At 36.7% G+C, this 16202-nt stretch overlaps 2 protein-coding genes across 2 annotated transcripts in view; one reads left to right on the top strand and one right to left on the bottom strand.

Annotated features, from left to right (window-relative positions):
• The window catches only part of LOC139726852 (E3 ubiquitin-protein ligase TRIP12-like), a 74986-nt gene extending 72119 nt beyond the window's left edge, over nt 1-2867 (top strand). The window contains exons 39-42 of the mRNA XM_071637845.1: nt 108-221; nt 1015-1109; nt 2212-2315; nt 2671-2867. Coding sequence (XP_071493946.1) covers nt 108-221; nt 1015-1109; nt 2212-2315; nt 2671-2867 — 510 coding nt within the window. The remainder of the gene's footprint in view (nt 1-107; nt 222-1014; nt 1110-2211; nt 2316-2670) is intronic.
• Nucleotides 2868-10813: 7946 nt separating this feature from the next.
• LOC139726846 (ATP-binding cassette sub-family C member 5-like) overlaps nt 10814-16202 on the bottom strand; it is a 31013-nt gene continuing 25624 nt past the window's right edge. The window contains exons 19-24 of the mRNA XM_071637838.1: nt 15896-16085; nt 15233-15392; nt 14395-14473; nt 13600-13713; nt 12519-12683; nt 10814-11264 (exon numbers count right to left, since the gene is read on the bottom strand). Coding sequence (XP_071493939.1) covers nt 11169-11264; nt 12519-12683; nt 13600-13713; nt 14395-14473; nt 15233-15392; nt 15896-16085 — 804 coding nt within the window. The 3' untranslated portion in view covers nt 10814-11168. The remainder of the gene's footprint in view (nt 11265-12518; nt 12684-13599; nt 13714-14394; nt 14474-15232; nt 15393-15895; nt 16086-16202) is intronic.

Raw genomic sequence — 16202 nt, 5'->3', positions numbered from 1 at the left:
GTGCCACCTGAAGCTAATTCATTTTAAAGTGAGATTTGCTTGCAATAGAGTGCTACTACATCATTCAGTGGACTATAAATTTGTGTGTTTTGTTTCTTTCTGAACAGCTTGTAGTACACTGGACTCTGGTTGAGGGTGTGTCCCGTCAGTTTGAGGCCCTCAAGGATGGATTTCAGTCTGTCTTTCCTCTCTCTCATCTACAAAGCTTCTATGCCGAGGAGGTAAGTGTAAAGAGATACATGTCTAGTTTACAGCCAGACAACATTTTCATGAGTTCACCAACATTGTTCCAAGAGGAATGGACAGTTTCGATAATATGCCTAAAGCCCTGATGTGTGTATGGACAGCAGCCATTGTTACAAAGACCGCTGTTCCAGCTTTCTGGAGAATGTATGTGTTAAAAAGCCTAATAGTGTTACTAAATTACCCCTTTAACTAAATTACCCCTTTAGCAGGACTCATGAATGCATCAAGTAGTGCTGTATATGCTGTTCAGATATTTCCATATCATTGTAAAGTTTTCAAGTATCTTGTAGTACCACTTTTTCATACCACCACCTTTTATCTTTCGTTTATATTTTAATTGAAATGACTTCCATTGTGTGCAGGGGAAAAATGTCTAGTGTTTTAGTGAACAAGAATGTACATGTAGATGCCCAAAAGTGAACAAAACAGTACAATGTAGGAAATGTAAATTGAATTGTATGGATAGACCATTGTTGAGAGTATGTAATGCTTGACACACACTAATGATTCTGACAAGTGAAGTATATTTAGTGATATGCCATACATTCTGGGCAGACAGCTGGAGTTACTTAACCTGTTGAGGACGGGTTGATTTTGCTACAGCATGCTTTTCCCATAGATGCCTGCCTGAGTATACTCAGGACTCGTCTTCAACGGCTTAATCTCTGACAATGGGATGTCACAAATGCATACACTATTGAGTCATGTGAATGTTGGGTCTTAGTGCTTTCAAGACTTGTGCCTGACAAAGCCTTTTCTCCCACACAGTTGGATCAGCTGTTTTGTGGTAACAGCATAGAGCCATGGGATATTAAGACACTGCTGGAGTGTTGTAGGCCTGACCATGGCTACACACACGACAGGTAAGTCTGGTCTCTACATTTCCTTTTCTCTCTGTTTGCCTAGTTCTGTGCCAGCAGAAATATTTGTCTTTCTTTACAGGCACCTGGTCCCAGTGGTTTAGTCAAATGCGTATGCAGGCGCATGGCGCAAGTTTCCTAATAGAGACCTATGCTATCGATTCCTCTTAAGTGCTTACGCTTTGACCCATTTCCCCAAGTCCGGAGAAGTCCGATCCACTGTAGTCAGTGGTTTGATCACAGTTTGGCTCATGATTTGGCTGAGGGGGATGACAGTTTTAGCAAACTTCTTTTGTGATATCATATTAAGAAGCACGTATATATGCACGCACCCTAGTATCACTACAGACTGCGTGATGCACAGAGAAGACAACGAAGGCAACGTTACCTAGCAACACCTACGCGCTTTACTCTTGATGACAGCTCAACTTCGGCAATCTTGGTATAAATGTTAACGGTGATCGGCAGTATCATCAACAGCACCCTCTTACCCACTGGGACTATGCGCCTTTAAAGCAGAGAAAGTGTAATACCCTATTCTCTGTCACTGTGTAATGCTGTAAAAGTGCAAATTTTTGTGCAAGTAATTTTTTGCGCTCGGCCAGGTAAGATGAATTTTGCAGATGGTCACGAAAGTTGAGCAAGAACTTCAAACAGCTTGCCGCTGCCATGGGGGCTAAGAGTTTGGGCTGTCTTCATTATTAGGAAACCTCATTTTGGGAAATGTGTGTAATGTCATGAACGAGACCAGCGTTCCATATAGATTATGAAACAATTCTGAACTGAATTGCCACTCATGTCTACAAGTGATGGTAAGAACATTAGCTGTACAGTGCACTCCCGTTATAACGAACACGGTTATAACGAAATTCTGGTTGCAACGAAGTAAAAATTCAGGTCGCAACAACATCCACGCTATGTTTTTTATTGTGTTTTTGTTCAGTTATAACAAAATTTCGATATAACGAAAGAAAGCTGCCGCTCCCGAAGATTTTGTGAACGGGAGTCCACTATATTCCATATGTTACATTTAAAATGTTGAAAGAAAGTTGATGTGTGATCGATTACTCTAACCTGTCTCCTTACATATCTGTCATGTTTTCAGTCGAGCCGTCAAGCTGCTGTTTGAGATTATGGCTTCCTATGACGACAGCCAGCAGAGAGAATTCCTCCAGTTTGTGACAGGGAGTCCCAAGCTGCCTGTTGGAGGTCAGTCCATACCTAGCAACACATTTAAAAGCTTTCAAATATATGTGGTACAATTATCCATGCACTAATTTTTGGTTTATTATGTAAAAGTCTACATTTTTAAAATCACAAGTGTGGAGCCCTGTTTGATAGTATCTCCAAGAGTCCCCCAGTAAGTCAAAGGAATTTCCACTACACATAAAAGAATAAATAAAAGAGCAGTGTGTTGAACATGAGAATATCACATTTGCATCTTTATTCCATTTGCTTAAGACTCTTGATATCTATGTAAGCTTTTCACTGCTCAGTGTTATATTTAAAATGTGTTATTTCTCATTCTAATGAAATTTTCCTCCATGTGTTCTTGATTTCCAAGGTTTCCGCTCCCTAAACCCTCCGCTGACCATTGTGCGCAAGATGTTTGAGGGGTCAGAGAACCCAGACAAATTTCTGCCGTCGGTGATGACCTGCGTCAATTACCTGAAGCTCCCGGACTATAGCACCAAAGATGTGATGGTGGCCAAGCTATCTACAGCCATCAGAGAGGGGCAGCAGTCCTTCCATTTATCATAACAAAGGCCCCACCTACACCCTCCTCTCTCTCACCCTTTACCCCCATTCTCAAAGATATATTTATAGGACAATGTTTCATAAAATAGATAGGATATGTATTAAAGAGATGGTGAAAAGATGTAAGTTTTGCATACTGAAGAATCTGACGGTTGTCAGCTGAGCGCCATACACAGGAGTCTATTTAAGATGTACGTAAAACATAAAACATGTAACTTACTAGTTTGTACACTCTGAAGCTTGTTCAAGATAGACTCCTTGATTGCGTCAAAGAATATTTACTGAGTGGTGACTCTTGCATAGGTAGTGTATGTAGTGTAAAGTCTTATAGCTAAGGTAATAATAGCATTGGATGGCAAATACAGGTAAATCTGGCTATATCACAACTGAGCGGAATATCAGATATGCCATGCGCAAGCCCATTACATTCTGCTACAGTATACAGAAATTGCTAGTATTGAATCATGCACTATTACTCACTGAATGAAAAAATTGGCTGGAGCAGGAATGGCTTGTGAAGTTATTGGCAAGCAGTGTGTGATAGGAGTGACAGAAGGCCATCCCAGTGTGATTGGCTGCTTCAAGAGGGCGTGTCTATACACACACTTCTGATTGGTCGATGGTACGTACTTGAGACTCATGCTAAGACAGTTGTCAACCAGCTGTGGTTCAAGTCTTCACCTGTATCTAAAATAACAATGGAAGTCAGTGGGAATAGGTGTGAAAGGACACTGTGTGACCTCATTTGATACTGTGTGTATGATAGGACCAGGTTTGACTCTTCTCAAGGTACTGTATGAATAGGTGGCACACTTCTTGAGATGAAGATGTCATACTTACGAAGCGCAGTGCAAATATATTCTCAGAAATGTGACCGTACAGATGACAGAAAATTTGAAGGAATACAGAAGAGCTTATGTGACTTCAGAAACAAAGGTGTCAGCATCTTTCCATATTCCTGCCAGAAACAAACGAACATGTTAGAGTGCTATTGGAAGAGGTATAAAAGTGACATGGCTAGAGTATGTCAAACTGAGAGTCAGGATTCTGAAGGTCCTAATCCTGAATCCAGGCATTCCTTCACTACCAGAGAGAGATGGAAAAGTGTTAGTAAGAAGAGAAGCGTACTGGATGGTGAGTAATGTGCTCTGGGTAATGTTGCTTGTCTGTGTACTCCATGTGAATATTTTCATTTTGCCAAAGGGATCCTAAAACTGGAGAAAATTGTACTAAGAGGTAAGTGTTACAGTCCAAATGCTGGAGCTGCACTTTACATTAAACATGATGTATTTAGTCTTCGTCAGACATTGCAGAGAATTTTCTACAGGCATACCTGATCACAAATATTGTAGTCTACACTGAAAATATATGCCTGCTCAAGCAAATGAAAGCCATATACATGTACGTGTATGCTACACATGTAAAGTTATCTAATGTGTAGTATGGAGTTTTGTCACACTTTCTCTGTGGTGTCAAATAACCTCCATCAAGAGGCAAGTTAAAGTTACATACAGTACAGAAGCCATTTATGACCATTGCACACCATGGATAGGTTTTTGATTTACTCTTTATGTGAAGTACCGGTAAACTCTATTTCTGTGACCTTGAATGTGATGTATGTATTCCCAGGTTTGTTGATTGTTCAAAATGTCAGGAGTCAACAGAACTGAGCGAAGGATGGCTGTACACTGCTAGAGAGACAGTAAGATGTGCATCCTATGTGTGACATATGAGTTGTGTTTCATTTCAGGTCTACAGATGTACTCTTTATTCATGGTATTAATTCCTTCATGGTATGAGAGTTGTAAATTTGTTGGCAAAACTTGTTATACTTTAGATTTATTTCGATATTTTTGAGAAGGAAATTCAGCAAATTCTCAACCTGTCTGTAAGGAATGGATAGCAGAGGTGACAGTAATTCATTCCTTTGAAGTGTTTAACTTCACTACATTTTATCCTTTAGATTGTTGATGTAGAAACCCAAATGAAGCTTGAGAATCCTTCTATAATGCCATCATAATTACAGCCTCTTTGCTACTGTATATCCCTTTATTTGATCCTTTGAAGAAAATTACTTCAGTCAACATAATGCAGGCTCAGTTCATCTGGCATCAAATAATATTAGATGTAGCTTGAATACCAACAGGTGTCTGGTGCGGACCAGACAACATTCTGCATGATGTCTTAGAAGTCTTGATATTGCCCCCTTTTCCCCTTCAAATAATGTAGTGTCCTATAAGTTTGTGTAACAATCTCTGGTAGAGTAAAGTCTTTTATTTTTAGAGGTCACTGTCAAGGCATTGCCATTTGTAGAAGTCATGAAGATTGGATTGTTTAAAATTATAGACATGCACCAGTCTATTCACTTCTGTTCACTTTTAATGTTATTTTCATTTTAGTATAATTCCATATGCCACTCTCTCTCCTGACAGTTTGAGAATACATGCCTGCCTAAGGTGGCTTGGACTATTACACAGTATGTATAAGTTTACCTTCTGATGTGCCATATGTTGTAACTCACTATGCTTCACACACACATGTCTATGTATCTTCTTTCATGTGTGTTTGATACAGACATGACTTTTATTAAGCACGCTCAGATGGAGCCTTTATTGCGAAGGTGTATTGACATATACATTGTAGAGGTATTAATCCATACATGTAGTTTGCTAGGATCTTGCAAGGTTCAAGATGATCTCTGTTGCTGTACTCCATGGCTGGTTCCTCACATTGAATTTGATTGGAATATTGTCTGCAATTTGTAAATGAGCAATGCAGGTTATAGATAGCAAGAGCTAGCATTTTTTTTTCAGGCAAATTAATGACGAAAAGAGACAAGAAATTGTGCTTAAACATGTTGTGGACACAGCTGACATGGTAGTGCTAATGATACGAGGTGAATATGACTCTAAATACTTAATTAACAAATAAGCATGTTCCTGTATGGAGGGGAATTGACATGGCCACATTTTATTCCAGTTGTCAAATTGTCTTGAGACAGGTGTTAAAACTCTGATCAAGATTTGAGTAGAGTTTGGCTACAAATTCATTGGCCTTCACCTCCTATGTCCATGAGTAGAGTTGATTTTATTGTAAAGGCAAGTTGTCACCCGAATGAAGAATGTTAAAGAGAGAAATCCCTGTCACTTAGAATTCTTCTTGTGAGCAACAAGGTGATTAAAGGTCAGGCACCATTCTGTGGCAGCTACAGGTGTATGTACTGCCTTGTCTTTTTGATTTGAGTAAGGAGAGAATCTAGCTCTGGTTTACATCTAATGCCTTGTTAGCTTTTTTTTTTCAGGATGTAATTCTCAGCATTTATTTTGCATTGCACAGATGAGCTCTCAACTTCTTTCTAAATTCCCTGAGTTGGTTTCAGTATCTATGGAGTACCAAACTCTAACCAATATTCATGCGTATGTTGTTATTGCATGTTCGCAAGTATGCTATGGCATACTGCGTGAGAGAGACAATATTGCAGTCAGACACTACACACAATAGCTTGAGAAGACTCATACAGTGCACTGAATCAGAATTCTTGTGGACAAGTATTGTATATGGTTGCCAAGAGTTATAGACATAATGACATTGTCACTGTTTTCATGGAGACCAGTCTCACGTATTAAAGTTAGCTGTACAGTACCAGCTTATGCCATTGCTCACTGACACAATGAATACTTAATGTAGAGAATGGTCAGAAAAATTACTGACCATGTCTATATTACTTGAGAATATTTGCAACTACGTTAAAGTTTTGGCTCGTGTACACGTTTGGTTTTGGTTGTATTATTCTATTTATTATTTTCTTGATTTTGTGTGTGCCTCTGTTCAATTTGTTAAAATGAAAAGTAAGTAAGGTGTGAATAGAGGATAAATATGAAAGCTATCTGAAAATATATCCCTGATAACATATGAATTTGATTCATGAATGATGGACATTTTCATAATTATGATGACATGAAATATGTGAGCAGTGCCGCACACTGTGTCTCCAGGGCTGTCTCAGTCCAGGTGTATCATAAATATCTGTGTGTCTGTGTATGTCTGACAAGGTTGTACACTATTCATATATAATGATCCAGTTATGTGTACATGTATGATTGTATATCAATATTTTTGGTTGTCATCTATTACATGAAGATCAAGTAAATCAAAAGAGAGCCGATGATTGTTTATGGTGTGGTGTGATATTATCTTCAAATGATTTTTTTATGATGCTTTCCATTTATTGTAGTGCAACCAAAAAGAAAAAAAAAACGAATTTTGTTCTTTTTTTGTTTCTTTCTCCTTTAACTCTTTTCTTAAGTATGTATGAGTTCAATGATGATGCTGTGTAGACTCTAAGAATAAACAAGAGAAAATGCACTTCATGGGTTCAATAAAAAAAAGAGAAAAATACTGATGGTGTCAAGTTGTGATTGTTATGGACTTGGTTGTAGTCGGACAGTTTTGTACAAACTTGATTTCAAGTGCACATTCCTAATATTTGTGTTTTAGTAGCCCCAAAAGTCCAAATTGTTAATCATCTCTGTTGCCCTTAGTATTATACTTATTATCTTAAACATCATCAGATTTATCACCAACATGATTATTGCTGTATCGTTTCTTGTGCTTTTATGGGCAAGTCTACCTAGGCATATGCCTTGAAGAGAGAAAACTGGTTTGCTGTTTCAGTGTTATTTTTCACATACAGTAAACCTCGCGTAAGTTAACATACATGGGACTGGAGAGAATCTGTTGACTTGTGCTAATGTCTAATAGTGCTAGTCAACTTTTACACATTACATGCTCTTACCCTTCACAGAATCTTTGTTTACCTTTGGTCATTGATGAACATATATAAGTCACTATGACAGTAGAATTATATGACCGTTGGAAAAAAACAAAAGGGCAAGTTAAGCCACAAATCTTTTGAATCATTTCATGTATTCACAGGCAGGAATGTCTGATCAGCTACATGTACGTTGACATCCTCTCGCAATATTTTAGTCACACAAACATTTTAATGTATCATTAAACTGAAGGCTTACCTAAATAAAAAATTGTTTGGCAACAGATTCTTTGGAATGACATTGATGTTTCCTTGGGCACACTAATTGTTTTTAGAGATGCCAAGATAAAAATGCATTCTGTGAACCCAAATTGCATTATAAGTGAGAAATACACATACATTGTAGAAATGCATGAGAAATGCATGCATGCTTGTCAAAAAAAAAAAAAAATAAATAAAGACAACACACTTGTAAGACACCAATGAGTTTGGTGTGACTTATATCTAACTTTTCTCTAACCATGTCAGGGACCATGAGACACACACACACACACACACACACACACACACACACGCTCACACATGCACACACACACACACACACACACACACACACACACACACACACACACACTCACACACGCACACACACACACACACACTGACGCAATCACACACACACACACACACACTTCAAGAGTATCTGCATGCAATATGTTCATTCATGGGTGTAGGTTGACACCAGAGATTTAAAACACATTTTGCCAATGATTAATCAGTCTTTTAATGTATTTCATTATTATTTTTAGAGACAATTAACACTGGATTTCCCCAGTAGTGAACAAGACATTGTATCTACTTAGGAAATTTGTTGACTTGTGGATAGTAACTTGCGCACAAATTTTCATGAGAAACAAGCAGGAAATCAGGGTTTTATTATTGCATCGACTTGTATGATTTGTAGACTTACAAATGTATGTAATGTTTACTTATGCGAGGTTATGGTACTCTGTATATGTATTCTGTGTCTGTGCCAAATACTGGCATAATATTTATTACCTGCACATTCCGTGGTGTTTACAATGTACAATGTAATTCATTTTTGTGGAGATATGATATGATTTGAAATCTCAAACTTGGGACACAAGTGAACATAAGATTCAAACAAGACAGAAATATCACATACTTTTTCTTTTTATATAATTTATTGTTATAAGCTTCATAAAGCACCATTGAAGCATTTACAATGTACAAAACATTTTTTTTTTTCTCACACTGTAATCACAACAATGAAAGTAGGAGACCATCACTTTGCTCTGGAATTTACAATCTATTAATGGTAGCAGCACGACCATTCTTTTATACGGGCAATAGATCTCTCATTCAAGAACGACCGAAATATTGCATATTGTAATAAAATATATCAGAAATACCAAGAATAGAGCAGTCTATATTACTGTGAAACAATATCCATGAACACAGCACGTCTTGATGCAATAAACATTGGAATCGATGCTGCTCCTCGATAGAATATTTCCCTATAGCATGTGTACAGCTTATGAACATGTTTTCTCTGAATTATACCATATGGCCGGAGCTATATCAAGCCTGTTACTAGGGTATGGAGAAGAAGTAACAAGTTTTATATGGGAATACTGCCTGTTTACCATTTCTCGCTGTCTCAGTTTCAGTTACACACACGTACACCTGTACACACATTATGTATGTACAGTTACTAAACAAGTACGTACAGCAACTTGGTGATATACTGTATATCACCTGCTCATATTATACAAAAAGCCACCCTCCCGACAACAAAAGATAATTCTCCAAACATGCTACATTAAACATAGACGGATATCTTACACTCAATAAAAAGACAGGAACTCTAAACTTGTGTTGTAAAACCATCCTTCTCCCATGGCTAAAATACATGTAACCCTAGAACTCCCATTTGTATTTAATACACACACCTGTATTTAATAAAACTGTGACTTGCCAACACTGCTACAAGTTAACCTGACAAACAAAACTCACCACTCAAAAATATTTCAAGTGTAATTTGTCTTTACTCTTTCCTGAAAATTCAACACTTCAGTCATACATACAAGAATATGCTGCAGTGCAATTTCTCTGCACAGGAGAAAAATATATTGTAAAACAAGAAATATTTGCGGCATGAAATTTTCATGAATTGAAGCCCATGGCCATTTTTATTTTTTTGCATAAAATTTTCATGAATTATCACTTGCATTCAGTGTATATAGTGTAGTGTAGACAAGAACTTTCATGTGATTAATTTTGCAAATCTTGGCTCTTGTGAAATTCATGACAATAAAATGCACATGAAAATGTTTTGGTTTTACATTTAACTATTACTGCAACATGACGGGAAGAACAGGAGTATATCACAACATTTCAATGTGCCTGGGTATACAAAAAATAGTTAATCATAAATCTTCAACCTGAAAATCACAATGTCTGTCACAAACAATTTGACAATGCACACTGCTTTGAAAATATATATTCAAATTTTTTTTCTATATACAGCCCTCACTGCAAGAAGTAATTTACACTGAATACAGGTTAAAAATGAAAACAATATCTTGAAGTCTGTTCAACATGTCTTGCATCTTTCAAATCGGCAAACGAGATAAAATAACAGTGTCACTGATCATTCGCTTCAATATAAATAGTTACCGTCACAACTCATGGTACGTTGTAAACAAGAGACCCTATAGTTGCAGACAAATAATTTTTCCCTCATATTATCTACATCAAGATGTGAACTTCCACAGTTTCAACATCAACCCTCAGCATCCTGATATAAACATACAATGACAACAAAAATTAGACGATGAGGTATCAGATGAAAAAGATTCACAGCAATAGACGCTGATAAACTCTGACAATGAGTCCCTTTTTTTCAGTACTTTGACTACTTAGTCAAAACTTAGGTAATCTAATCCTACAAATATTTATGGAAACTTTGCCTCAAATCCAGACAATTTACACATTCTCACAGATGAACTCCAAAATTCAAATGTTAATCTAGCATAGGAATCATCATGAACCTTTTTGAAAGTAATTTCTTTTAGGTGTAAATATCATAACATGATATCCATCACATACTTTGTTGAGCTTCTGCAGTGGAAGAAATCTAGACTTTTGCCACATACTCAAAAGACCAAAGAAAATAAAGAAACTTCTGCAAGCAGATATGTCAAATCTTGACTGTAGACGAAGTTGAATGTCCTCTGGTCTCAACACTGTAAGAGATAGAATACAGAGCTGAGGATACTGGAGAGCTGCTCAGCTTGCTCCACTTCATCTTAACCCTTTCTGTACTAGAGACTTTGGACAGTGTGTACAATGCCATGAGGTTCTCCATGTCAATCAGCACTCGGAGCGCACAAAGGGTTAAAGAGAAAATCTGCATTCCCATCCAGACTTCCAGAATGTTCTTGTCTACAGGACAGCAGATTGCTTCCAGAATGTTCTTGTCTGCAGGAAAGCAGATTGTCTGAGGTCATTTAGCGATTAGCAGCAGACTCAGCAGCAGCCACCATCCCACTGAACATAGAGTTTGGATTGGCAAGGAGGGCACTTGGCTTGTCAAACTCAGCAACCTGATGGCACAAGAAAAAAAAAAAATCATTTGTAAGTGTTGAAACTGCATGGGTAGTGATCACTATGTAACAACATAGCCTTTGACTCTATCTTTTTATCAGTCTGGACTATAGATTCAATAAAATCTTGGTGTGATGTACACTGAAAAAAATAATATATAAGCAATGTTACAAGTGTAAAAGGTAAAATATCAACTAAACCTTCACTGATAAGAGATTCAATGAATGCACCATATACACCTTCATTATCCTTTGATGTTTACAGATGTTTTACACATGACATTTTCTCCTATCCCTTCATGTAAGAACCGCATAAACCAAGTGCTTGCACTGTCAAATATTCAAAAAAGAAATCTGCTAGTACCATTATCTTCAAATTTTTGCTTTTGCATGTTACAGATACAGTGTTTTGTTGTGTTTTTTTAATTTCAAAATGCTCACGTCATTTAAATAGATTGTTTATTTCAAGGATTTCAGGAGAGACAAAGGCAATCACATTTATTATAGTGGTAGTAATATCCTGGAGTACTGGCACAGAAATAAGGAATACAGTGTATGCTCAATATACCTTACTATCTACTGCCTAGTCATTTAATCAAACATACTCCACTTATTATATTTATCTGTTCATAGGGATATGAGTTCTTCTGTTTTGTATCATTGTTACAACAATTAAAACTGATTGTATCACATTGTATATTGATACATAATAATAATTCATATATAGATCCTGTTAGAAATGCAAATGCATCAATCCCTGCAGGAGCAATTCCTATGACACAAGTATGCAAATAGTGAGATAGATATAATATTCTACTATCTTATATTTCTTGTATTCCTATTTGCTTCTTTGCTATATCTGTGTCTTCTTTGAATGTATTATATGTAGGCATGCAGACAAAACAAATGTCCAGAAAAGGACAGTAGAATAGAATAGAATAGAATAGAATAGAATAGAATAGAATAGAATAGAATAGAATAGAATAGAATAGAATAGAATAGAATAGAATAGAATAGAATAGAATAGAATAGAATAGAATAGAATAGAATAGAATAGAATAGAATGGAATGGAATGGAATGGAATGGAATGGAATGGAATGGAATGGAATGGAATGGAATGGAATGGAATGGAATGGAATAGAATAGAATAGAATAGAATAGAATAGAATAGAATAGAATAGAATAGAATAGAACAGAATAGGATAGAATAGATCAGAATAGAATAGAATTGATCTATGCGTTGCTAATCATACCTTTCCATCGTCCATGACGAGGACCTTGTCTGAGTCCAAGATGGTGTTAAGACGATGAGCGATGGTCAGCATGGTGCAGTCCTTGAACTCCTGTCTAATGGTGGTCTGGATCAGAGAATCAGTCTCTGTATCAATGGCTGCTGTGGCTTCATCCAGCATCAAGATCTGTGAGAGAGAGATGAGTTTGATATCAAAATAATTAGTTTTCACCTGACAAGATAAGGTTAAAGAACACAGTCACAAAATTGGGGGTGTCAATTATTAACAGTAATTGCGTTTATGTCATTAAGTTTTTGAAGCTCATATCTGATAGAGCAAAGTGAATGTTTCTTAATTCATCCCAAAACCAAACCCTGCTATCAAAACGTTGATGTTGTTTAAAGCAAATGAAAATGAAAAAGTATACAAATATTAATGAAATATTTGCCATCCAAAGTACTAGGCTATCAATGTGGTGCAAGCATAGGTTTTTAGTTATCAAGATGACATTCAAGCATATTGACTCATTCAATAGGGATTGCCTTGATGATTGGTCATTCATTTCATTTCAGACTATGCAACCTGAGACTTAATTGTCTTTGTGCAGAAAAGGCTACCATCTGAATTGTGAGGAAAGACTGGATATAAGATTTGATTGACTCCAAGTTGGTCACAAGCCGTAAGGAAAATAAGCAGAGAAATTGTTTTGTATGACCACATATCTGGAGAATAACAAAACAAAATGCATGACTGTCAACATCTGCACTTGAAATTCAAACTGATGAATAGAAAACAACATATTTACAAGGCAAAACTTATGATATGGTTGAAAATGTTGAAAATTACACATTTCAAGCATGCAAAATAAATTTTCAGAAAGAAAAAAATCATATAAACTATACATTATCTTGTACTTTTTATGAAGAAAAGACATACTGAATATTACACTCAGCATACTAAATTGGCAGCTCTGATAAAGGGAAAGACTTGTTTGAAATGTGATTAATAGTGAGATTTTTCCTGCAATATTTTTTATAAAAAAAACAAAACATGGTGACCACTAAGAGAAAGCAATAGTAGTGATGGAAGCTAGACGACTAACCTTGCTGTTCCTGAGGAGAGCTCTGGCCATACACATCAGCTGCCTCTCTCCTACTGAAAAGTTATCTCCTCCTTCAGTCACTGGGGCATCAAGGCCACTCTCCAGTTGACGGATCTAGGCAAGAAGACAAACAATTCATTACTCTCTTCATCAACACATCACCATGGATACCAAACATCAGTCATTATAGGATAGAAGACACTGAAATATTGTTTACATCACTAATAAATACCACTGATAATGATGATGATGACGACAGTGACAATTTTATCTTGTAATGCACCAATTCAAGTTTAACCCGTTGAGGACAGACAGATATGCTATAACACACATTTCCCATAGACACCTGCCCGAGTATACTCAGGACTCGTCCTCAATGGTTTAATCATAATGAGATGCCCAAGGCACACTATAGACTGGAGCAGCAATAAAACAGACTATATATATATATATACATGTATGAATGGACAATTGAACCATAGTGCTGGTACACATGTTCATCTTGCAATGGATTCACTGTTTATATTGGGAAGGTTTCACAAGGGCAGTGTATAAATGAAAGTCTATTGATAAGGGAACTGGGCAGACACTCATAGCAGTCATCCACATCTGACCCTATGCCATTTTCTACATCACACAAACACACAATCCTTCACATTTTTCAAGATTTACTCTGGTGTTGTCCACAGGTTGATGAACACATCGTACAAATCAGAGGTAAAATAGGCAAATCAATAAAGATAAGAAATAGGCATGATGGGTTGCTATGGAAACCCATTATTCATTGTTCCTCACCTTGTCCTTCATATAAGACCTCTCTAGAGCTTCCCATAGCTCCTTGTCACTGTGTTCCCTGAATGGATCCAGGTTGTATCTGGGACAGAGAAAGGCAGACAATGAGAGTATGAACATGTGGACACTGACGGACTGATTTTGTTATAACACGCATTTTCCATAGACACCTGCCCGAGTATTCTCAGGACTCGTCTTCAATGGGTTAAAGGGTATCTATCTATCTATCTATCTATCTATCTATCTATCTATCTATCCATCCATCTATCTATCCATCTATCTATCTATCTATCTATCCATCTATCTATCCATCTATCTATCCATCTATCTATCTATCTTGCTTTCTATCGATCTATCTATCCATCTATCTATCTATCTATCTATCTACCAATCTATCTATGTATCTACCAATCTATGTATGTATGTATCTATCTATGTATGTATCTATTTATCTATCTTCAAAAGTATCCATTTATTAATCTAATAATCTGCCCATCTATCTTATCATCTATATCATCAATACATTTCTTATTCATCTTTCTTTTTGTCTCTCTATCTACCTACATGTACATATCTATCTATCCATCTACTGTATTTTCATCATGCACATCACAAACAAGACGTTAACAAGCATAGTATTATAATCGCTTATTAATGAGAAGGATAATGTAGAAATCAACTTTGGATATTCCAAGGACATGTAGAGAGAGTCACAGGAAAGATACAATGGAAGAAGACAACGATGGAGAAGAAAAAAGAGAGAGACTAGAATTTACATGAGATTAATGGACCTTTGTTAGACACAGGACCATTACTGAGCAGACTCTATCTATTAACTCACCTCACAGTTCCTATAAATAGTACAGGATCTTGTGGAATGATGGCTAGCTTGGAGCGAAGATCATGGAGACCAATCTTAGCTATGGGAATACCATCAATGACAATATCTCCACTAGCGCCCTCTACCAGTCTGAAGAGTGCAACACCAAGAGTGGATTTACCTGAAAAAATAAGGCACAAAAATCAATAAAGAGCTTTTCCTCCTTTCGTATGGAATTATCCAGAATGACGAGATGTAGCAATAGTGATTTTAAATTTTACTCCACCTAAAATACTAAGTGTTGGTATGTGTTGATATGAGCACTTCGATATCCAATATCAACACCAATTCTACAATATAAGTCACAGTAGGCCCCTATACATCTAATTCTGTGGTACTGGATGATACAATGTTTTGTATGATGTCATTTTCAGACACACCAAATACCACTTATCATAGATGCATTTGTAGCATGAAAGCAAATCAACTATCCTGATATTACTCAGATAGATGAGGTAAACAATTTTAAATAAATCAACCCCCAATAATTCTACAAAAAGAAAAGAATAATGAAGCCCACAAACAAGCAAATGTAAAGTTACAATTGTCATTACCTCTATGTAAAGCTACAATTCACCATCAGCTAGACTGTAAAACAGAGTCAGTCCTGAGGTAACTACGCACCTGATCCTGTTCTGCCCACAATGCCAATCTTCTCCATTGGTTTGATAACCATTTTGACACCCTTCAACACAAGAGGGAGCCCTTCCCTGTAGCGCATCTTGAAGTTGTTGAACTCGATCTTTCCCTGCTTGGGCCATCCTTTTTCTGGGCGGTTGTTCTTGATGACGCGAGGTGCTTCCGCTGCCAAATTCTGCAAATAATAAAAAAAAATAAAAAATAAAAATCATGTTTCATCTACAGAAATGGATTACATCTACAGAGACAGGTGGTAAACACCACCACTAGATACCATCAACAACAAGGAAAA

The sequence above is a fragment of the Diadema antillarum genome, unplaced genomic scaffold (genome assembly GCF_040938485.1).
Source record: "Diadema antillarum isolate AM-2024a unplaced genomic scaffold, OU_Dant_1.0 seq00000102_RagTag, whole genome shotgun sequence".
NCBI lineage: Eukaryota > Metazoa > Echinodermata > Echinoidea > Diadematoida > Diadematidae > Diadema > Diadema antillarum.
Note: the sequence above shows the minus strand (reverse complement) of the source record. Positions and strands in the feature narration are given on the sequence as shown.